This window comes from Poecilia formosa, unplaced genomic scaffold (assembly GCF_000485575.1).
Source record: "Poecilia formosa unplaced genomic scaffold, Poecilia_formosa-5.1.2 Scaffold7, whole genome shotgun sequence".
Classification (NCBI taxonomy): domain Eukaryota; kingdom Metazoa; phylum Chordata; class Actinopteri; order Cyprinodontiformes; family Poeciliidae; genus Poecilia; species Poecilia formosa.
The window spans coordinates 4,374,123-4,398,723 of NW_006799946.1; the positions used below are offsets into that span (position 1 = coordinate 4,374,123).

The 24,601-nt window shown below is 39.3% G+C and overlaps 1 protein-coding gene across 1 annotated transcript in view; it reads right to left on the bottom strand.

Moving 5' to 3' along the window:
• Positions 1-1,497: 1,497 nt before the first annotated feature.
• Positions 1,498-24,601, bottom strand: part of myo1d (myosin 1D) — a 109,057-nt gene continuing 85,953 nt past the window's right edge. Inside the window, exons 22-23 of the mRNA XM_007572314.2 lie at positions 23,940-24,094; positions 1,498-3,841 (exon numbers count right to left, since the gene is read on the bottom strand). Of these exons, the coding sequence (XP_007572376.1) occupies positions 3,685-3,841; positions 23,940-24,094 (312 nt within the window). The 3' untranslated portion in view covers positions 1,498-3,684. The remainder of the gene's footprint in view (positions 3,842-23,939; positions 24,095-24,601) is intronic.

The following is a 24,601-nucleotide window of genomic DNA, read 5'->3' on the forward strand; positions in this document are numbered from 1 at the left end:
AATATGAAAAAAAAAAAATAGGGATTAGAACTTTTCACAGTAAAGTTCTTTTTGCTGTACCAAAAAACCCTGTGTATTTCCAAAATACGTAAAATAATAAAACAGATTTGTAGCCAGATAGATTGTGAGCATTTGTGCGGCATAAGAACAGAAAAACACACCATATGTGAATATATAGATTAACGTCGATGGCTTCATGATTAGTGATAAATAATGATGTACGTAGCTTTACAGTTTTTTGTTTTTAGCTTCGTTGCAACATGAAACTCGGATAGTGAGAAGTCTTATCCATATTTCGGAAAGTACCAAATTTGTCTCGAACTCTTTCTGAAATATTTAACAAAGTAACAATCAAATATTGTTGGTAGTAAAATGACGATAAATTTGAAATACTGTGCACTCTATAAAATGCTTTGGGATATCCATAATTCTTCTTTGCAATCTTGTATATGTATATTTTTTAATTTTACTTGAAAACATTGAGTTCATGATAACAGAGTAAAACAAAACAAAACAAAAAAACATGAAGCAAAACAAACAAAAAAAATATCCTTGAACGCCCAGCAGTACGGTGAGCTATGCTGGCCCAGGAGCCAAGTGATTTGATGTAGAGTGGAGACATGCAATGAGGGAGACAGGAGAAGGAAAGATAGCAAAAAAAAAATATTAAAAAAATGAAGCTTTGTTCACCAACACCTCTCTCTGGCCCGGAGAGAAGCGCTGAAGTAAGAAATGACATAAAGTCCATCCTAATGATGAGCGGTGAAGAGCCGAGCGGAGAGGAGGGAAAAGAGGAAAATCCGGTGGGAAATTACCACGCTGGAGGACATGCATGCAGAGCTGCACTGCTACAGCTCACACACACGCACAGCAACACTCCTTTGTAGACTGTCTAGTAAAACCTGCAACACTTCCCTGANGAAATGGGAACAAACTGTTTTTGTGATGAGCCGAGCGAAAAAGCATCAAAAATCCAAAGCAAAAACATTAAGGGCCCAAGAACCTTTTTTTTTTTCTTTTCTTTTTTTTTTTTCAATTTTTTGAATAATACCATTTTGATGGATTACAACAAAATCTCACTCATGGGAAGTAAAATATGAAGAAAAAAAAAGGGATTAGAACTTTTCAAACTAAAGTTCTTTTTGCTGTACCAAAAAACCCTGTGTATTTCCAAAATACCTAAAGTAATAAAACAGATTTGTAGCATTTGTGCAGCATAAGAACAGAAAAACACGCCATATGTGAATATATAGATTATCGTCGATGGCTACATGATTAATGATAAATAATCTTCAAAAGGTGGAAACATTGTCAAAGTGATTAAACAATATCTGGATAAATCCCACACAGTTGGATGACTGTGCTGCCTGAAAGTCCACTAAAGTTCTCCTTCCTGTTGTGAAGCACAAAGAAAGCTTTTAGTCCAGAGAAAACACAATGGGAGCTTTTGGCTGTGTGGTCCTTTTGTGTCTTTTTGCTTGATTTGGTCATTTATGCAATTCCCATTAAAACATCTAGAAAGACATTTAATCCTCCTATAACCAGCTGTGTGGAAATTGTAAGCAGAACAGGGAGATTAGGCAGATATTTCCTGTTGTTCAAAGAAAACGGCAAAGGAAGTGAACATTTCTGTAAATGTTCTGGAGCTCTCTAGTAACTTTCAGGATCAAAACTAGAACGACAGTCAAAGTATCAAAGAAACTGTACATGAATGCATTTTTTATTTGTTTTTTATAGTTAAGCGTATCTAAGGTTTAATATAAAGACAGCATGAATAAAAAAATGATTACTTTCAAATTCAATACAACTGTCTTGTCGCTCCTATTATTAGCAGACTCTCCTAAACACCAGGAGCCATGTAAACAGAAATCAAATCAATCTGATTGGTCCTTTTAAAGCAACATCCTAAAACAGTAAAATAGATAAAGAAAGTGATTAGACGACAAGTTGAAAAAATATATATTTAGGTCAGAATTTTAGCTTTTTCTGTTCAGTCTCTGGATGGATTTTAACATCAAAATAGACTAAATGAAGAAAAATCTGAGAAAATATTTGGGTATATTTCTTTGTTATATTATATTAATGGTTATCTAACTAGCTTGCCCAGCAGCAGCAAACTGTTTGACTTAGTGGTTAGCTTGTGAGCTAGCATGATAGCAGTTAGCTTGTTAGCTACAATGTAAGATGGGGGGGAAAAAAACTGTTTTCTAGAAACAAATACTTTAAAGAAAGCTCCAGAACATCTACAAGAAAGATTTTCTGTGGAAAACGTTACAAAGATCAGAAATAAATATTTCACCTCAATGGGTAAATGGGGTTAGGATAGTTTGAGCCCAAAATCTCTACTTTGTCTGTTCAATCCAAGGACGGATTTGAATATTATTTGAGTGAGCTACGTATTCGTGGTGTGAATGGCCAGGGGCGTTTAGATGACATCGCCTTCGTGCAAACTGTGTGAATCTCGTTATTTTTAGTGGTTTTGTACTTTGTATATGCATCTTTTTTTCCCCCCCATTCGTTACCGTACAATGAAATCCACATCCTAAAACGTGACATTTGTGTTTGGTGAAATTCAGTGTTGACAGATTCTTTTGCAAAACAGAGAAAAACACTCTATGTTTAGCCAACACAAAAAAAGCAAAGGGATGACTTTAGCACAACTGACACCTTGTGGAAGACAAATCCAAGTGAAATCATGTGGTTTGCGCTGTGTGGGTTTCCAAGCTTTGAGAAAAGTAAAAGAAAAGTCTCCAAAGAGCTGACTGATGAAAAGAACTGTCCAAATGTGTCCAACCCCGTCTCTGTGGTCTATAGGTGAAGCTCTGAGCAAACTAGTGGAGTTAGAAAAGATAACCTGCATCTTTAGTCTCACTCAAACATGATCTCCGTCTGTATGAAGTGCTGGCAAGCAATTCTGATAAAGCATTGAGTTTTACGCCTACAGACAATATGAAATAAAATGAAGAGAGTTTAATTTGCTACTTGCTGTTCATTATTTTTTGCCATTCTTATGCAAGCAGGATGTGCTCAACACATTCTAACAAACATCCTGTGATGACAACTGAAATAATCTGTCACTGAGACTTTGGCCCAGTTTCATGATACACCTGTAAACATTAAGTAAAGCAGACATTCCAGGTTCTTCATCATCTCCGTTAGATAGGTACGGTGTTTGGTAGCATTGTAGTATTTGAAAACACAAATGGTACACATTAAAGCAAACATAATCAACCGTATTCTTCATTTTTCAAGGGTTCCCATTTGAGCCGGCCAACTGATGGAGCTTCAGGGATTAGAAATTCCTGTGAAACGTTTGGATTTTGATGATATTACGCAACGACGGTGTTTCTGAGAACAGCTTTTAGATAATCCGTCCTCACCTCGACTAACACTCAGTATACAGCGAACTAAATATTGCACAAAGCAAATCAACTCAAATACAGATTTTAACCAAAGCAACAGTTCCCCTTTGGTAAGTAATAAGTGCATATTCTTTTAGCCGATGTCGCCTTCTCCAATGGTACGACTAGCAAAACTAGGACAAATTTGGCTTAGCTTAAAGAATCAATTCATACGTAGAGCTTCTTGCCACATCAACAGCAGCTCTGCAAATCAAAACAATCTTCATCATAATCTCGGAATGGTTTAAAATCAGCTGTTACGCTTTTCTTCTTCAGGCCCGCTTCAGTTGCCAGGAACAGCCAGGATGTAGCCGGCTCGACTCTTGGTGAAGTCCGGATGTGACTGGTTGATCTTTGGCTCGACGACGACCGTGCACTTTCGTCCGTTCATGCTGCACTGGATGGGGCTTGTAATGTTCACCTGCAGCTTCCTCTTCTCACTGTGAAGAGAACAGTAAACGGGGACATATAAATATTCAAAAAGCAGGGGGATGAAAGTATAGACAGAAAGAAAAAAGTTTGAATCATCATCATCATCATCGTCGTCACAAAATCCTTCCTTAGATTCCGCAAACGTGAGGTGGAGTCAGATCGTTCTTTCCACTGTTCTGCAGGCCAAAAAAGATGATTGGAGGATCATCTCCACTAAAATTAAATCCTTTAGCGTTAGAAAACTCTGTACAATGTGGATTATGCTATAAATTATGGTTTTACCCTCTCTCTGACATAAACAGCATCATAATCACAACTGTATCTCACATTTATCACACAGTCACACTCACACAGGTATACACAGACGCCCACTCAGTGAGGAACCATAAATCATCATCATACATACAAACTGAGTTATCTGTCTCACTCAGAAAGGCGCCTTTGACATTTTTCGCAGCAATACCGAAAAAAAAACAAAAAAAACCAAACTGTTTTGCATAAGAATGAAGCTTTATAAAAGGAAATGAAAAAAATGTCTCAAAGTGATTTAGACACCGTGTAACAGAACACAAATAAATTCAAATTACTGCCTAGTATATATATAAATAATCTGGAATACATGTGGTAAAGAAATCTAAAGACATTATTTTTTCTAATTTTCATGAATTGTTTCTGTATGTAAACCCACCCTTGTTCTTAAAGAACAAAACAGTTTTATATCAAATCTGAAAATCCATTTTTGTTGAAAATCCATCAACAAAAAAAAAAGGAACTGCTGCCAGTTTGTTCAACAGCACTCAATCAGTGCAGCAAGTTATCTACTTGTTTAACTAGTTACTAGAGGTGTATTTAAAACTAATGTTTCAACAGATGACATATTAAGATGATGTTAGAATACAAAATACGTTAAAAAAGAGTCATAACAGGATATATAGAGTAGTAAAGGGTGGCTCAAAATCTTTGATCTAAAAGCAAATTTAATTTAACTGAATGTACTTGAACTTCAGCTGCTGTGATCAAAATAATGTTAAAATGACCATCTTAAAGCCAAGACTATTTTAGATCAAGAACACAAGAGGGTTCGACTCCTGGAGATAAAATATAGAGACATGAGGAATGACTGAAGAATTTATCAAATTACTCTAAATGACACACCTAGTAAAAATACTTGAACTTGGTGAAACAGGGAAGTAACAAAGACTTTGGCTTTATCAGAATCAAGGGGCAGGAAATTTAAAAATTAACATCAGCAAAGATTCAGGAAGTCATTAGACGCCTCTTGTCTTACATCATCCATCAAAAGAAATTCCAAGATGTTGTAGTTTAAAAAGACTATCCGTATGTGAGAACAGGTGCATGTGATCAAAGCGTGAATGATTGTGTAGGAGAAAACAACGGTATTTAAGAAGGACAGCGGGAGCTGAATCTATATATACTGCTGCAGACACCATGGTCTGGGCATGTCTGAGAAGAGAGGCCGAGAAAATGAAGTGAAGAAACCATGGAGGAGAGCTATGGAAGGATCAACCCATTCTGTGTTTCTGGAGCAGAGAGCGGTAGTGGCTGGGCTTTTAGAGACTGTCACATCCAGTTAGACCCTCTGCGGGTGAACTGGGGCTTTGCCTCGTTTGCTCTCCGACAGGATCGATGGAGGGACTCAGCCAGTGAGAATATAATCAGCGGGAACCGTGGGGCCGCTGAGGGAGACAGAAACGTGAGATAATGTTAATGTGATGGAAACCGAGAAGATGACTGTGTGATAATTGCTCTCTGGTGGAGTGGGAGGAGGAAGTAATGGGAATATAGAGCCGCCGGGGCCGGAGGGCTGACAGCACGATAAATAAATATGCATCTGATTCTGTTTGGTCAAGTGTTTGTTCTGACACACTTTCCCTGATGACATAGTTACTAAATTGTGTAAACAAATTCAGGTTTTTTTCCCCATCTCGCTCTGTGCCGCTTTAATCTAAAGTCTAAATTTCAGGCGTGAACCTATTGAATCTGACTTGTTGCACAACAACAAAATAAACAAGACGAAGAAAAAATAAAAAATAAGGCTTGTGCTGCCCACGCTGCACTCCTCTGCAGATCATGTGCAGCTCGGCTTTATCCAGGGTGGAAAAGGCTCAGGGTAGCGCCTGTGCTGGTTTCCATGGCAATCCCCCCACCCCCCATGAACCCAACTCCCCCATCTGTCATGGCTGCCAGCCAGCCAATGGTAGTGTTTGTGTGAGTGCGCAGCGATCTGTCTGTTCCTCGGTCCGTCTCTCATCGCGGTCCGTCTCCGTCTCACCGTGCTGCTGGAATGCCAGAGGGGATGCTGGGCCGAGCGCCGTGTGAAGGGCGAAAAACACCGAAACGCTCCCGTCCAAACCACCTCACCAAAAAAAACAAAAAAAAAAAACAAAAAAAAAAACAACACACGAATCTTTCATGCATTTCTGAGCCAAACCAAACAAAGACTTGTTTTAAAGAAACAACGGTAAGCACTTTATCTCTAATGAGAAAGAAATGATGATCAGCTCAGTTCATTGACTGCCATATTTTACTCGTAGTCGGCTTGAGCCAGCCGGAACCCCCCCTTCAGTCGCCCCCCTGAACCCCGGGAGCAAACTTGGTCCATCATTGGATGGCCTCTTTGACTGGAAAATCAATTCTTTCCTTTACTCCAGCCCTCCCCCCCAGTCCATTGCATGTGTTCGTCTTTGCCCTTCAAGCCACGTGAGTCCTGAATCACTTTTTTCCCCAAAGGTGGCTCCTCTGTGTGAACAAAAAGAGGCTGGAGAAAGACGAAGGCGAGAAAATGAAATCTGGGAGGAAAGAAAAGCTGAATGTCAGTTTACCCTTCATACCTTATTATTAGCTCAAAAAAACAACAAAAAAAAAAACAACAGATTGTGTAGTTTCATAGAAACCAAATAATTCTATATTTTTTTAAATCATTTTTTCACACCTAAAAATAGGTTGGAAAATATTCTGATGAAGAATTATTATTAAAGTTGTTTTTACATGCGTCAGTACTTTAAACAGATCTTGTTATAATTACTTTGTGTGGCTTAAAAGTAGACTCACTTTCACAGGAGTGCATTTAGAGTGCATTATGTTTTTGTTTTCTCAGTAAGAGCATAAAAACCGTCCCGGTGCAGGAGCCCTTCTTCCATTACAAACAATGACGGCAGTTCAGCTCTTTGAACGAGTGTCCCATTTATGAGTGACATATTTTAACCTAATCGAATAAAGAGCCAAGAGAAGAAAGTTGGAGGACAGAGTAATAAAGGGTGACCTTGGATATGGAATCATCAAGTGAAACGAAAAAGGGAAAACAACAAGTCTTTCTGTTCCACGCAGGATCAAAATGAAAAAATGTGATATTATCTGAGGTCCTTTTTGGATATATTTCTCCAACCATTTACTTAGAGGTTAGTCCGTTGCATTATAATGTAATACATTGCTTTAGCCTTCCATATCCAACTTTGTGACCGTTTGAATCGACATAAAGTTATCTTTTCCTCGCCTTTAGTATTTTACTCTTTGTTTTATATTTATAACTTAAAAGGATCTTTGGGTTTGTTATTTATGTGCTTTCACTGTAGAATCAAAAATGACAAGAATCTTAATTTTGGTATTTAACAGAGAAAAAAACTGTCACAAACTAACATCAAATAAAAAGTGATTGCATCCATGTTTACCGTCCTGTTCTGTGCCTTTTTTTCTTCTTCTTCTTCTTATTTCAAATCTCTTTAGTGAGGTAGATGGGTTATAATTTGTTTAATTAAAATTTAAAAATGCTTAAGTAAAAATAGTCCCAATTTTAAAACAAGTCTTTAAAAAGATAGGAAAACAAGGTCAGTGGAGGAGGGACGAGATGCAGTGGAGATCGCCTCGGATGCATTAAACCATCCAGCTCACCTTCTGAGTCATTCCTCTAACAGGGTACTGGACTGTCCCCCAAGCTGACAGCTGCTAAAATATATATAAGTACTGCAGGTGGTGAGGAGGCGATGGCACTCTGGAAAGCTAAAGTTTGTTCTGACCCAAGCGGAATATTCCTTCCTTCCTTCCTTTCTGGGTGAGATGACATTTGGGAATGAAACTTAAAGGCTGATGGAACAGAATTTTTAATCAAGCTCTTTGTTTTTACCTCCAAATTACTTTAATCCCTCATAGGCTGAGATTTAGGTTTCCAACTTTTAGTATCAGTAACGGCAATGAGGAGGAAACGTACTTGATTCAGAATAGAAACCACCCCGTGCAGATTGAATCAGAAAAATACATCTGTCAACGCTTCAAAGAGGATCTGCTTCCCAGGTGCACAAAGCTCTGTCTTTATGTCAATATTTTAGATCTGAAGACAACTTGGAGATCAAAATGAAAGAAATAAAAAAGGAGAAATATGTTTGATATGTGTTCAGACAGTGTGTATTGTGTTTTTAGTTCAAACACCATCAGGTCAGATTTGGATAGTGTTGCCTTTATGACTGATGGACAGTCAGGTTTCTATCCAAGCTGGTTTGTGCACACAAACACATCGGGATCAAAAAAAACAAACAAAAAAAACCAAACAAACAATATACACACAGTTCTATAGCAAAAAAAAAAGTTTTTCACATATTTCTGGACTTTCGATTTAGTAGTCGGTGATGCCTTCGATTTGGATAACTGTATAACGTGTAAATAATGCCAGATTCTAACGCAGATTCTGAAGGATTTCCTTTCATGCTTTTAGATTTTTTTCCCCCTGAGAAACACAACTCAAAAGAAAAAGATTATGAGGAAGATGCAAGAGCGCGAGCATTCTAGTTAAAATCTGCTCAACCTTTCTTGTTCGGTTAGACTCCACCAAGTCGATGTACTGTAGGTGGCTTAGTTGAAGTGAGAAACAACCAGAAGGAGGATAATTTTTTTTGCAACTTAAACGAGCATAAACCTATTTATGATCCTGTTGGAAATGTCCTTGCATGTTTGCAAATAAATGCAATACTCAGCATCTATACCAGGATGTACCAAGATGCAAGGTCAGTTGGTAATGCCATAAGGCTGCCGGAGGACATTAGTGACCACATTTCCCCGCTCTGCTACTTTCTCCTACTACTCTCCAATTATCCATCATCTGCAATTACTGCTTTTACCTGTAACTATGTTATCCTTTTGTTTTTTCTCCAGTAGTAAACAGTTAAAGGACTTACTGCTGTGAATAACTGTGTTTACTCTGTTTTTCATCCCGCGGGCTTAGAGTTTATATGTTTGCTGGGTTTCTATTCTAGATGTAGCCACTTAAGAAACTACAGCTGACATTAACCCTAACATTTTTCTTTAACGTACAAAGTACTCCTAAAGCAGCGATTCTGTGTTTCTTGTGTCTGCTTGGTGTTCTGACCGCCCTCATTCAGTTAAGCCAAGGGGCCGCCATGATCTGCTGGAGCTTCCTCCGGTTTAAAGGGCCACACATGAATTCTGGATGATGTTATTGCTACTAAAACAGACCATCTTCCAAATGGAACAATAAACTGAACGTGACCCTTTATGTTTAGAACTGGTATCGGATTGTAAGATGCGTAATGGACTTTGAATTTGTCTGTATAATTAGATTGAACTGGAAAAAATGTATTCTGTGTATAAACCGCATCAGATTTTCTGGTCTGTGTAAAATGCAGATCAGATCAGAAGCGAAATAAAAAGAAATAACTTTAATGTACTCAGAGGTACATTCGCTCTAAAATACAGGAGGAACGAAGACATGATAAACAAGTTCAATTCATTTTATAGCTTTCCAAATTGTCGACTGTGATTTCTTTTTGTTTCGCAAAGTCCTTACTGCTAAGTAGTTAAATCTGTTTAAAACACATTTTCACTTGTGCTGCAATGTTCTAAATCAATTCTGACAATACAAATAGCGACTTTAATGTTTTTCTAGAGATGTCTCATAGAGGTTTTCTACCCAAGCCTCAGAATCCTCAGGATGCTCAAGCTGTAAGTTCAAGCTTTGCATACTCCAGTCATCGTCTTTCATAACTTCCTGCCCTCCTCCTTTTGGTTAATTGGACATATATTCAGCAGATCTGCACAAAAAAAAATTCTGTTCCTCTCACCATCACACTTTCTTTGTCTCATATGGCTGCATTGCATGTCTCACATCCTTCTGTGAGCTGCGTTCACACAGAGGAACAAATGGCACCGTGCACTCAGCAGCACAGACTCACACCTACATAAAAACTAAAAATAATCCAGAGCAGCAAATAGGTGGAACAGTTCTTGTCCCTGATTATCATAACACAAAGAACCTGATTCAAAGCAGCTGGACGGATGAAACCGCCAAAAAAAAAAAGAAAGAAAGAAAAGAAAAGATGATCTGCCCCAGTTTAAAGTGGCTGTGGTTTAAAGGGGTTCACGCTGTGAAAACTGCCCGAGAGGCTGTTTGACTGCAGCTCTTTAATTAGCATGACTGTGCCTTAGAGCTGTGCAGTTTTGATGGAGCTGCAAAGTGCAGATGTAATGTTTCAAATAGAGAAACGCAAAAGGAGAAAGTGGTTCAAAAGAAATTGAAACAGGCTCATGGAAGTATTTTCCATGAGCCTGGATCTTAAATCAGTCAATAAAGACGTTAAAAAACCTAATGTATGGCTACTTGCACTCCTTTAAAGTATTTTTTTTTACAGGAGCTGCACTTGTCAGAGATTTTTAGGTTAATTTAGACCAATTTTGTGAACCTGCCAATTTCAAACATGGCAGGTTCTCTTTCGGAACAAACTTTTCACAACAGCATTACTTCACAAGTGGGACAAAGACTTTTTAAGTGCAGAAAAGTGTGACTTGCACAAGCCTTGCTTAGCTTGATATCATCACGAAGGCTATTCTGACAACCGTAGGGAGGAACGTGCTGATGCCTGAGCACATTAGATCAACAATCCTGGTCAAAACTGGAGCGGAAATTTCAAAATCTACCTCAACCGTTAGGAACTCGAGCCTGGAAACAACTGAAAAGGAAAAGTTGTTAAAATGATGACAAATTTCCTCAAACGATCAACTCTAAAGTCAAATTAAAACTTTTCACTCACAACCTTAAGGAGGAAATCAGAGCATCAGAAACTGATTTTGCCTTTGCTCCCCATCTGATCAGAATACAAAACCGAATACAACACCTGCATCAAATGATGGCTCATCAGAAGGCCTAAGCAGAACACTGAGGAGGTTGTTCTACCACTAGAAGAGAACTAAAACATGCAGGATGCCGGCCCTCAAGGACCGACTTTGGACACCCCTGAAAGACCAACTTTGGACACCCCTGCTTTAAACCTAAACATAGCTGAGCAAGAATGAGATAAAAATAATAAGCAGATCATATAGGTCCTTAAAAAACAAACCTCCGACATGTGAGGGTGTGTATTACACAAATTATTGTCCCCAAAGGACAGATTAGATTTTAAAGAAAAGTCAGTCTGCAGCTTAGAAAGTACAAGAATTGCAATATGAAGTTTTATTATACACAAGCAGGAAACTAAGCTAAAGGAGCCCTACTTTTTAATATTCTCCGTGAGTCTCTCTTATTTTTATGCACAGCAAGCAGGATCTGGAATGCTGCAGTTATGGAATAGAAACGCTGACAATCAAAAGCCGCCAAAGGCCAACAAAAGCTTCTGAACGTACAAAAGTACAGATGTTATCGTGTTGTGTGAAGTGCTTTTAAGTTCTGTGGGTTGTGTTGGTTGCCGCTTTCACCACAAACTGCAACTTATTCCATCCTAATTTTATATGATCAACCAACAAAAAAGTTGTGCATAACTGTAAAGCGCAAGAAGAAGGAAAAGAATAATTTTTTTTTTTTTTTTTGCAAATGAAACTCTAAAAAAACGTGGTGGGAATATTTTTTCAGCCCATTTTACTTTAACATCCCCAAATAAAATCCAATGCAACCAAGTGCCTTAAGATGTCACATAATTACTTAAATCCTCCTGGATGTAATTTGAGTTCAGTATAAATATATCTCACATTTTGAACAGTTTAATTTGTTATCTGGTGATGGGAAGAAAATGATACAAGGATATCCATCAATACTTGGCTGTTTACCACCTAAAGGTTGTTAGAAGGAGGACACCGTCAGAGGAGACCAGAGTGTTTTGGCCTATATGGCACTGTACATCATCCTGAACACACCACTTCTAACGGGAAACAAGGAGGCAGCAACAAATTGCAGGGACACTTCTCTTCAGCAAGGAGAGGGAAGTTAGATCGATGGAGCTAAAAAAAAAAAAAAAAAAAAAAGGCAATCCTTAAAAAATAAACCTGTAGTTTTTTTGTTTTTTGTTTAAAGAGTAAAAAGAGTAAACCAGAGAAGGGATTCTCCTTCCAGCTGGACAGAAACTATAAATCCAGAGTTAAATTACATTCATGTGGCTTTTTAAAATAAATGTTGAAAAGGACACTCATCTTTTAAGAATGTTTTGTGTCTTATGCTAGAAGGGAAATTTAGCATCTACTAAATGAAAATATGAATAAAAGTGATGGTTTAATTATATAAACAAACTCAGTTCTTGCTGGTATGCCAAAGACCCCCTCTCCACCGTCTCTGTTGCTCCTTATTAATATCTGGTTCATAAATCCCAGAATTCAATTCTGAGGAGAGTAGAGGATAGATAAATTGACAAAATATGCAAAATACTAAAAGGTGCTCCATATGCCATTATTAGATTCACCACCTCTTACTCCCACAGGACATGTAATGAATAGGGGGGATCAGTGGCATTTCTTATTTAAGCTGCTGAGAGTCTGGTGTTCCCAGTCGTTCCCCCATTAAACAAAAGAACACTCCTCACCTCAACGTTTCAACTGTTTAAGAGATCAGCGGGGGATGAATTAGGAACGGAAACTCAAAAATCAAAGGACTCCCTGGGGGACACCTTTGCCGCTCCACAGATGGTGGCGTCTAACACACTGCACAGTCATTATAGCCACACAGCAGGTGGTTTAACCAGCTCATATTTCCAACCGGGTCAACACCGCTGGACCTTTTCTCCTCTTAAAACCTCAAAACCACCAAGCTAAATCATACTCGCCAATCAGCTGTGCCTTTAGCCTTTTCTAAAGGACACTCCACAGTCTGAAGGGCCAAAGGAGTTAACTTAAAACACATTAGGTAAATCAATACTCTGGCTCACACTGAGTCAAAGCAGATAAAGACGGGTCGCGTCCTTTCGAGTCTTTTTTCTGAAGAGTGAGCGCTCACTTCTCAAGTAGTTACGTATCCAATTTTGCTCATTACAGCCAGTCAATGCCTAATCAAAGTCTCATCTCTTAAAACAGATCTCAAGTCGTGATAAGTTTCCTGCTGCAAGAGTTCAAAGGTGCTGAAGGAATCATTGCAGGAGATGGAGATAAAATATCAAATTCACAGATTTTTTTTTCCATTTTAATAAGTGTCAGTCAAGACGATGAGTATGGGAAAAAAGAAAAAGGACAGTTTAGATTCAGATCATTTTTTATAAGGCAGTCAGAATCTTCCCAGCAGTGGGGAGCTCTCTGACTTACCCATTCATCTTTCAAAAGATGAATGGTTAGGGTCTCCGAGCATCAATTTTCAATTTTTGCCACATGTTCTCCCTTGGATCTACATATTGATATTTGGGCCATACAGTGCTTCAATCTAAACCTCTCCATTGTAGCTCTACCTGCATGTTTAGAGTAATTATTCTATAAAAAGCATACATCAAGAAGATGTACTGCTTGTCCAACTTCAAAACTTCAACTTTGCACGTCTAAAAAAAAAAAACAGAAACACAAATTTGCTACGTGGAAGGTTACTTGTTTTAGGTCAATTCTTAACTGTGCCAGGTAAATGTTAATGTAAATTTTTAAATTTAAATTTGCTAACCATTTTAAAAGTGTGCTAAAATGCTGACACAACACAACATTTGTTTGACACCAAAAGTGAAATCTAAACCTATTTCATTATCTTGAAGTTTAGATGAAGTGCCAGGTCACCAGGATAAAGTGTGTCATTTACTGAAAAGATGAAAATGGAAACTGGTGTAAAAGAGATTTTGTGGAAGTGGACTGATTCATTGAAAGATAATATCAATAAGAGACAAAAGGGGACAAGATAGAACGATTGATCAGAGGTGAAAAATGGAAGAAGAAACGGTTAGTGATGGGAGGAGAAGGAAGGAAGAAAAAAAGAAAAGAAATGGAGGGCAATGGGTCCATAATAACTGGTCTGACAGAGGAAGCTGGTGTGCTGCTGTTGCTGGGCAAAATAAATGTGTGTTTGGGGGTTGGGAGAGGATTGTAGAGGTCACAGGTACCTCTTAATGGTACAGCACTTAACTACTGCTTTTATACACTATGAATCAGGCGATCTAAAAGCAAGGTGGCCGATTTCATTCATTTACTGAGGCCAGAGCGCGGCTCCTACAGTAAAGCAGAGAGTTCATGGAAGGAATTCCAGAGCAAATCAACAAATGGACATCCGCGCGCGCACAAACACGCACGCGCGCACAAACACGCACACACACACACACACACACACACACACACACACACACACACACACACACACACACTTCACAATGATGGTTTCTGGTTCCAACAGCCATCAGCATCTAAAAATAATTTCTCTTTTCCTGTCTGAGTGCAACGAAACAAATACCAGATAATTTCCTTAATTCTCCATCGCACACATACGTCTTTTTATGATCATGTATGTAGGCTGAATAAAGGGGAAGCGAAGCAATTGCTGTGAAGACAATGCGTGCCAAATCTATGGCAGCTAATTTCCACTGAGTCTCTCATTTAATTTATGGTTGTGATCTGTTTGTAATTAGCGTCTGATTCACTGCAGAGGAAAGTCATTATGCAATTAATGAATGAGACGTACCAAGTCGCATTTAGCGTTTTAATGGGAACCTAAAAGGCAAAGTTCAGGGAGTCAATTTTTCTGATCAGAAATATTTAAACACACTGAAATGCTGATAAATAAACCGACAGCTGAAAAGTAAGTGGTTGAAAGAGGAGAGCATAATCTGTTGAATTATCCAGAAAAAAAAAAAAAAGATTTTTAAACAGGTAAATCCAATGAGATGTTTATTATAAAGTCTTAAGGTTTAATAATAAATTCTTCCCAGAACATTGAATCCAAAAGCTAAAACATCTCTGAAACTTCAGAGTTTATCTTGACCAGAAACTTAACAGATATGATAATCTTCTAATGTCACACAGGACATCAAGCACATCAAGTAATTTAAATACGTTCTGTGAAATAAAAGAAATGCGGTAAAGCCAAGTAAGTGTCCGAGCAGTGGCTCACAATAAAAGTTAAGTGACCGTCTGACCTACACAGCTGTTAAATGAGCCACATCTGAAAGTAAAATGTGTTGCCATTATTAGATCTGGTGGGTCTGCAGAACACTCTGCTAATTGTTCTTGTCCTTGTGGGCGAGACAAAATGAAGAGGTGCGGCGAGAAGGCGGCTGGCTGGATCTCTGTGGATCTGGTCCTCCGCAGTGGAAAAGTAGGTCAAACCGTCTCTCACACACCCTCCGTCTTTCATTCATACGCTGCCTCTGCGACAAACCGCACATTTCTAACCCTGTAAGCATTATCTCTGATGTGTACTTACGAGGCCTGCAGAGATAAACACACAGTCGCAAAAAAAAAAACAAAAAAAAAAAAAACACACACACACAAACACTCTGGCCTGGCCACCTGCCATTCAAAATGTCACCTAGCCAGTGTTGCCAATGTGATGAGCCACGGAGATAAGCGTCCCAGTCTCGATGTGTAAAAATCACTTGTAAGTTGTGAAATATAACAACAAAAATCATAAGTTCTGTCAATATGGTGGACGTCAAAAGAGAAATGGCCGTAAAAGATTTTGTTCTGTTAAAAATCTGAGGTTCCAATAGGAAAACCAGCCAAACAACAAATCAAGAGCATTCAAAACATTTCTGTTTGAAATGCTAAGGGGACACAAGATAAAAAGGGATGCACTTGGAGTTAACGTGTGGCTTTAACTGTCTGGGGAGTGAGGCTAAATTTAGGTTTAGGCAAACTCCATCTTTCCCTACGTTCTCGGACAGTTTCTCTTTTGAATGTTTTGGTTTTGATATCGCGCGTCTCCGTCTATTTTTCCTCCAACTGTGGTCCAAACGCAAGATGCGCCGGTGTTATCCGCAGCCAGCGGGGCTATTAATGGATCACATCCAGACAAGCATGGATCCAATGGTTGCCATGGGAACTGCATCCGCAGCGCCCCAGAAAGGAGGGAGGCGGCGAGTGGGAGGACGGTGGCGAGGAGGAGAAGTGGAATGTGAAGTGAAAAACAAGGAGGGGGAAGGGGGAGCGGCGGCAGTGAAACAAGTGATGGATGGAGGAGGAGGAAAGTGAGAAGGAGGGATGGAGGAAAAGGGGGAGGAGAGAGATGCCCATTTCTCCCAGAGTGAAATATTTGATTCAGCAGAAAGGGTGACCTTGGAGGAGGACGACAAAGGCAGATTGTCTCCTCCTCTCTGTCTGCTTTCCTCATCAGTTCTCTCTGCCGCCTCCCTCTCATTATGCTTTTTATCAAGCAGATCTAAACAATGGCCACGTCGCCTTTAGTTAGATCTAAATTGCTCGGCTAACACATTTCGCACAACAGCAGATATTTGTTCCCAAATGAATCAGTTTCCTGCTGCAAAGACTCAAACAGATTTAGTCTAGTATATCTGCTATCAACAGATTTGTTTTTAAATAAATATTTTTAGCTTTCACCCCTTCAACATGGTGAATTATTTGTTTAGTCAGTAATGCAACATTGCATTGATAATTACACCAAATTGTCAATGCAATGAAAATGAAATTACATGCGACATTGTGTTGGTATAGAACAGGATCTTAACAGCTGAGTGAGAAAACATTAAGCCATTACACCAAATGATAGAATAAAAAAAAAATTATCATTTGGATTCAGTTCAGTGAAATTGCAAACAGATTGCCAAATCATAATCATAACATCAACAAAAAAAATAATCAGATCAGAGCACTGAAGTGGGAGATGTAAGACTGTGAAAGATTCGAGCGTGGTGACAATCTGCCAGAGCAAACAGATTATGAAATCATCTTTAGGGACCATTTTTCCCCCAATCCTGTTCTATGGTCTTACTTAAACAGATTGACTTTCTTCTCCTCCTTTTCTTTCAAGCTTCATAAGTTAGTACTTGCATAGTGAGAATGAAACATTTACTGGTTTGAAAATCGTTTTAAAAAGGAACTAACATCTTATTCAGTGACCACATCATTTAAAAACACCAAACTCATCATCGCTGATGAATTGGTATTAGGGCAACAGGTGTGAAAAGTAGCTGCATTTTGGACATTATAACTCCAACAGAATACCTTTTGACCATCCTTTTGTCATCGCTCCATGCCAAAAGAAAGCAACACAAGACTCCTTTGTGTTCAGCACCTTGACAGCTAATGCCTTTTAAGTTATTACCCAGACGTTTGGGGTCTTCATTAGACTTTACTCAGTCGGGTTAATTTGTTACCATCTTGTCATATTTCTTGGACTATCCTCACTGTGTTTGATTATATTGGAAAGACAGCCAGAACAATAATACAAGGCTTTGTTGAAGCCTTCATAAGTCTTAAACAACTCAGTGGCACTAAAAAGGTCAATTTATGCTCCCTTTATGACCATAAACAAGTCCAACCGCTTCAATTCTGTTAAGAGTCAATGCTCTCCTGCTTTCAATGACTTTAAGTTAGAATGGTTGTAAATCAACGTAGCCACTAGAGGGCAGTTCTCAGTTAGTCTCTGAATTTTTGGTAAAGTTTCAAAAATGAGCAAACATGGCATGAATGGACAAAGACTTTATAAGATACATCCTCAGAAAGAGGCACAGCGGTAGACAGAAGCGATCTATGAGGATGTGGAGGAAGAAGATCCCCCATGTCGGTCTTCATCTTCTATATTATTTTTGCTCATCTCACAAGAGCCACAGTGCACCACAGTGCCCCCCCCACCATTACTGGAGGTATTGTTGCATTTGCAGAGCTTGGCTGTGCATCCTTAATGACGGACCAAAAAGAGCACAAAATGAATGCAGAGGAGACGTCCATGTATTAAATATTGAGCCTGAATGAGGCTTAGTTTTGTTAGGCCAGTCGACTGTAATTTGAGGGAGTGATGAAATTCTAAAACAAGTAGCAATGGTGAATAAAAATAACAGCAATGCAAACACTGTTGACATCAACATTCATGCAGACAAACTGATCACTGCTTAGTTTGTGCAAAATAAATACTGGTAAGATTTGATAATGTTACATCCTTACAAAGTTGCACAAGTAAGCATCAACACTGTTACCTTTAAGTTGAAATAATGTTTTTGAAATTAGGCAATAAAGTTAGGGGTTCAAGTTTGTTAGCCTAAATGATCAGTGAAATGTTTTTCTATAAGAAAACAGCAAAGTTTCATAAAACTGTCACTTCAAAGTAAAAAAAGAAAAGTATGTTCTAAATTGTGAATCCCGAGACCTCTGGAGAAGATGAAGTTATACATCAATGATGGAAAATTGCAAAAGTTGGACAGAAAATATTAATGTTTAACCAGAAAACTCAACAGGCATTACACAAATGATGAGTGACATCCACCAAGGACTGAAAAGAAAACTTTTAATCAAATGCCCTAAGAGCTTATCTACAGACAATCTAATGATGACATCCTTCAATGTCAGACTAAGGTGATTATAGAACCAAGAACCCAAATGGATTTTAAACTAGGGGTTGAAATTACAGACGCCATCCTCATCTGTTTTGGGTTTTGCTCATTTTCGATGAGACCATTTAACTCGTTTCTTCATCTCCTCCCTCCCTCTTCGCTCACTCTAACACTCTCAGTCTTTCCGCCTCACTTCTCCACACTTCTTCCCACCGACACGTCCCAAATCCCCCCTGCAGTGTCGAAAGCTGACAGTTGGGGTAGTTAAATGTTGATGTCTTCGGGGGGAGGTGTTGAGCACCGTATGACCATATGACTGACAGATCAATGAAGGTCTGTGCACAGGTCCGCACATTGGCGCTGAGTCATAATATCAGGTGGGAGGAAGGTTAAGAAGAGGAAGAACATAACTAAAGTGGAGGAGGTTAGAGGTGAGTGAAAGAAAGAATGAATGGATGCAATAAATCTGTTATACTGACAAACTTGTACCGTTTAAGGCAGTAGATATAAAACAGAAATAAAGAAAATGTAATTTACCCGTTTCCTTTTTTTAATCTTGATATTTTTCATTCAAAAATAATAATAATAATAATAACAACAATAAAGCAACTAGAAATTTCTTGCCAACTAAAGTCAGATTTTCATCTTGATCAACGCTGATTGACAACCTGATGATAGGAAACTCAAAAATCTAATTTTTTCAGGCGCTGAGTGGCTCCGCTGGTTGAGCAGGCGTAACCTAACCGTGAGCAGAGGCTTTAGTCGTCAAAGTGGTTGTCCCCGGTCTGATTCAGGATTTCGGGCCATTTGCTGCACGTCTTCCAAATCTCTCTTCACCCTCTTTCCTGTCAAATTGCTGTTCTAGAGGCTTCTGGTAAAACCCCTCTAACCTCCCATCTTCTTCCAATCAATGAATGTATTATACGCAAGTGCGACCAGGTTTGAAAGCTGTTACTAATGTAAGCCTCCAAATTAGTAATTTTCAGAATCAGTGAGGGGTTTAAAATGAAGTCAGAGTAAGCGGAGAGATGTAAGATGCAATTGATTTATTTATTTTTTTTCTAAAACATGCATGTCTGTGGTACATTCATGTTGTAAGACTTCTGTTTGATACAGAACATGCTGCATTTAGAAATACTCTCCCCTCTTTGGAAACTTCATAGTTAAGGTAAGGTAATGCAAGCTGCCATCATAAGATGCTAAATACATTTAAAAGGTCATTTCTGTAATCACATGGTATTACTTTAAGCTTATAAGGAGAACCCTGTTTCTCGTGTTAATAATAAACGGGAACTCACTGTAGAAATCCTAAAAATAGGCTGCTAGCGTCCCATATTATAAGCTTCATTGAGAAACTGGAATCAGTCAAAATCATGTGACAGTCTGGAATGAATCTGACAAACTGCAGTATTCAGCAGCTCCCTTTTGAAGGTTTTTTTTGGGGGGGGGGCATTCTCCAGCAGAGAAGGTGCTGGAGGGACAACATGTACATTCTGACAGAACACTGGGATCTGCATTAAAGAGATTGAGAGAGTTGCTCAGCAGAGGAATGCCAGAGTTCCCATTTTTATAAATGGACCCGAAGGAATGATGTCCAGACTGCTTAGCAGATGAAACAAGTTCGCACAATGGAGGACAAAAAAAAAGGTCTTGAAATGTTAACAGTTTTCTATAGGCTTATGTCCATTTTTCAACACTTATGCTGACCTGTAAAGTTTTTCGGCCAAATTTTTTACACTTTTCCAGAGATAAATCAGATGTTGATAGCAAATTTCTGCTTTAAGTCATCATCAGACTTATAGATTCAAATTCAAAGATGGCCACAGAACAACAGGTATGCAGTAAAAGACGTAACGCACATGTGCAGATAATGTTTTTGTGGGGTCAAATGATCCTCTGCTTTCCGTAGAAACTCTTCGGTTTCTGGAACAGGAAAACTGCAGAAATCCTGACAATTAGGAAAATATAGAACCTAGGTCTGCAAACAACTTAGTCTTTAGGTGTTGACTGGCACGCAAGGACAATGGAGAAGTGTGAGACCGTGACAATTAACTGCAATCGACAATGCTGGAGCAACGTGATCCATGCACGTTCAATGTCACCTTTCAACATGGTTGATTTCTCCTGATTTTGGAAGAAAAGAATATTTTTTGCATAAATAGGTTGACTCCAGTGGGTAGAAAACTTGCAGCTTTCCACCTGTGCGAATTGGGGTTGAGAATGAATAATTCAATGACAAGCTATTTTTACATGTTGGCTCAGTGGAGGGGCGAATGGGGTGAACACGAGCAGAAGAGCATGATGCAGAAGTGACTCAGAAATAAAAGTAAAGAGCTGATGGAAAACCTGAATGAGATAAAACTTATCAGTCATTCACAAAACTGTGGCATTTAGGGATATTGTCTTTTGCGCATCTATGAGACATTTCTGATTTTTTTGTCTGTGGGTCACTTGTTTGCAACATAAGTAAATGGGAAAACCATCTGAAGCACAGCTGTGGGTTTCACCGAGTCAAACAAGCGATTGGTTTAAATGTCCAGAAAATAAACTCTACCCTTAATGAAAATGTGACAGGTTTGTTCTCTCGGTCATTATGTTCTCAAGAAATACTTAAATGTAATTATGTGTGTATTATATAAAGATATGCATTATCCTCACTGCTTGGAATATACATTGTGAATTAGAAGGACAGTGATGGATGGCATGGCATACCTTTAACTGTCATTACAGGCAAAAGTCTTTGGGGTCATGTACTTGTCAGCTCTTTGTAAACCATCTGTAAGATTGGGCAAGGTGCATCTCTGCGCAAATAGGTGGGGGTCCACTAAATTGCAAACCACATCTTATTTTAATTCCACTTCACATTTATGTCCTACTTTGTGCAACGTGACAAAACTACTTTCAACTGTCTTTGTTCTCTCAGCATGTAATCACAGAATTTAAAAACTTGGGTTTATTCATCTGTTTACTGGAAACTGACTGAGATAAATGAAAACATTTTAGAAAATGAACCGAGGAAAAGATGTGCATCTGTCTTGTATAAATATAGAGCTCAGCAGCAGCAGCAGCTTTAAATATTTCATTGCTTCCTTGCCAGAAATGAAGAAAGTGGGAGTCGGGAGGAAACGAGACAGCGTGAACAAGAGGCGGAGAATGATGGGGCTGAAGGGGCTCCGTTAGAAGCCCGAGTGATAACAATGGGGGGATGTAGTTAAAAATAGGCATGCGGAATAAAAGCATGAAATGGGGATGAAGAAAGGAGGAGGAGGGAAGCTGAAGGAATGGGAATCTTAATCCAATCCTTTTTAATGCGAAATAAGAATGAACTATTTCTGAATTTCTGCAGACAGCGTCGAGTCGAGACTGATAAGAGGGTTATCCTCTTACAAAATGCTGCAGAAATCTCTGAGTCACTTCAGTTAGAGGCAACCAGCTGGATGTGGAGATAACTTCATATTTGATGCCATTGCTAAATCAAAACCACACGTAAAGATCAAATTTATGACGAAACGCAAAATACATATGAAATTCATTTGGAAACTACCGGAAAAAAACCTGGAACTACAGTGGAAATCAAGTATCTAGAGGACAGTCTACATCCAGTGGCAGTGTTGGCCTTGCTGTCACTATCAGTTGAATAAAGCGCTGCTTTGTTGCTGCGGTAAGCTGCCCTTCAATCTGCCTGCTTGCTGTTGTGCATCTTGCTTTCTGTGAAGCGTGTTGCAAGAGAGACAAAGGTTAACGCTACATATATGAGGAGCTGCAGAGGCAGAACAGCACAAAAAAAAAAAAAAAAACAACCTACGGCATCAGATATACAAGTAATGATATGCAGACTGACCTAAAGGAATCCCTCCACAGGCAGAAAAACACAGATAAACAAGACACATATATATCCACACCACTTTCCACATGCTGGTGTTGCCTTTGTTCTGCCAGGGCTTCACAGTGATGGATGAGTCTGCATGTGAAACACATGGCGGGTCATTACACGAGGCTCGTTGGAGGCCTCCCTCATTCCTGGCGCCGACAGAGAAATGAGCTCCATAATAGCATGAGATACTATCACAGAACGGCAGTGAAGGAGCATGCTAACGCCTTCCTCACACACAGCTACAGGGAACAAATGGATGTGGCAACATCCTGCAAAAAACGATCACGTTTCAGACAGACTGCTGTGAAAACAGATCACAATAAGGCATGTAAATGAAAGTGGGCACTTGTCAGTTACACGTATCCCGATTCAGTCAACTGGAGCATCCAGGAACGATCAAAGAGATTTCACAATGAAACACTTACACACACGTTTGAGAATTTGGGGATTGCAGGTAACTTCCCCCTAATCCAATTAAGCTTCCTTTCTATTAGTGCTAATGTCGAAATAAAATCATGCTAGGACAACAGGACACTACACAAAACGAAGCAGACGAGGAATGCCAGCTGTGGGTACTTCAAATTACTTTAAATCTGATGAATCAAATAAAGCTCTGAGTTTAAGTAGGGATAAAGGTCCAAACGCACCACAGAGCCTCTGTTCGGTAAATAAACGACTGATTGCCTAATACTTTCTGACTTCAAAAAAGCTTTTCTTGTCGTAAACTAGACAGACATGGCCTTAAGCAAAAACACATGGGGGTACGGTTAAACTGTAGCACCAAGTGAGGATCAAATTGGCCACTGGCTGCGACACGAGACAAAACTTAAAAACTGAGAATCATGCCTTCACAAAAGGGGCACGATTGTTAAATTACTGAAAGGAAACTTTAAGAAGTTTTGTTTGCATTTTGCCACGCCGCAAATCATGCCGACCGCATCACCTCCACAATGGTAGTGGCAACATCCTGTCACGGGGATGGTTTAAATCAAAGCCCGTTTACTGTATCTGGCCCCTCTCTCACTGACGGAGCCATTACTACGACATGTCAATTAAAACTCTCTCGTTTACTGACAAAGTATGACTGTTTAGCAAGCTGGACAGACATTTTCCCCCCCCTTCAGCAACAGACAAAATCCATATTGTGCTGTTGGTGTCCTGAATAACACAGAGCCCACATTAAGCGAACACTACAGTCTAACTGAGGACAGCCGTGACTGTGTCCTCTTCCTGCCCCGTAATCCTGCCGCCTGAGGTCACCTCAGTCAACATCACACACGAGCTCCTCGCTTTCATTTAAGGAACAAACAGACAATGTTTTCAGCTTGTGTGTGCCAAGACTTCTGCTACAGTGATGCTGCAAATAAAGCTAAATGCCAAACGTTTAAGTGGGGACAATGAGCTAAATGTTGTGGAGTGTTTTTTTTTTTTTTCTTTTTTAAGTTTTATATTTTTAGATGGCAAATACAATATAAATCCTGCTTCTTGACGGTATGTGTTGTCCATTACTTGTCATCACGGCCCCCACCCCTGATCGCTAACCTCTTGAAATGACTGAGCAGGGTGCCGACCAGCTCCCCGATGCGGCTCTCGTTGGCAGGCACCATGCGCTGCAGGCACACCACGAGATCCCGGCTGTCCTTGGTGTGAAACACAACCAGCTGATCCTTCCCAGGGGACACGCTCAGTCCTGTCACCTGCAAAATGTAAACACAGAGGATAAACCAGAGTGAACAGAGGGAAAATCATATAGACCGTCATAAAACACAAAAATCTAGACCACAGTCGTATCGACGAGAGGCACACAAGCAACAGGAAATAAATGATTTGATACAAACAGGTTAAAAGGGTTGCACAACAGACGCCACATCTGTGCGCACATGACTAGATTCAGTAAAAAAAAAAAAACTGCTGAAGTGAAAAACTGCTTTTCCCCACGTAAAATCAAACAACTATTGAGTCAGTGAGGTTGGAACAAACTAAAGGATCGCACCACTGAGCAGGTGTTGAATCTGTCGTCTTGCAGGCATTTGGTGGGAAGTAAAAATCCTGGCTGGATTTTGTCTGTGCGGAGTAAGTCCCTGTGAACTTCAGCTTCCTTCAATCAGCAAAAAAAGATCATCCATCTTAGCTTAACTGGTTGTCCTAAAATGCTCTTGGGTGTTAGTATTTGCATTATTGGTTGTCTTTCCTGTTTGTCTCCA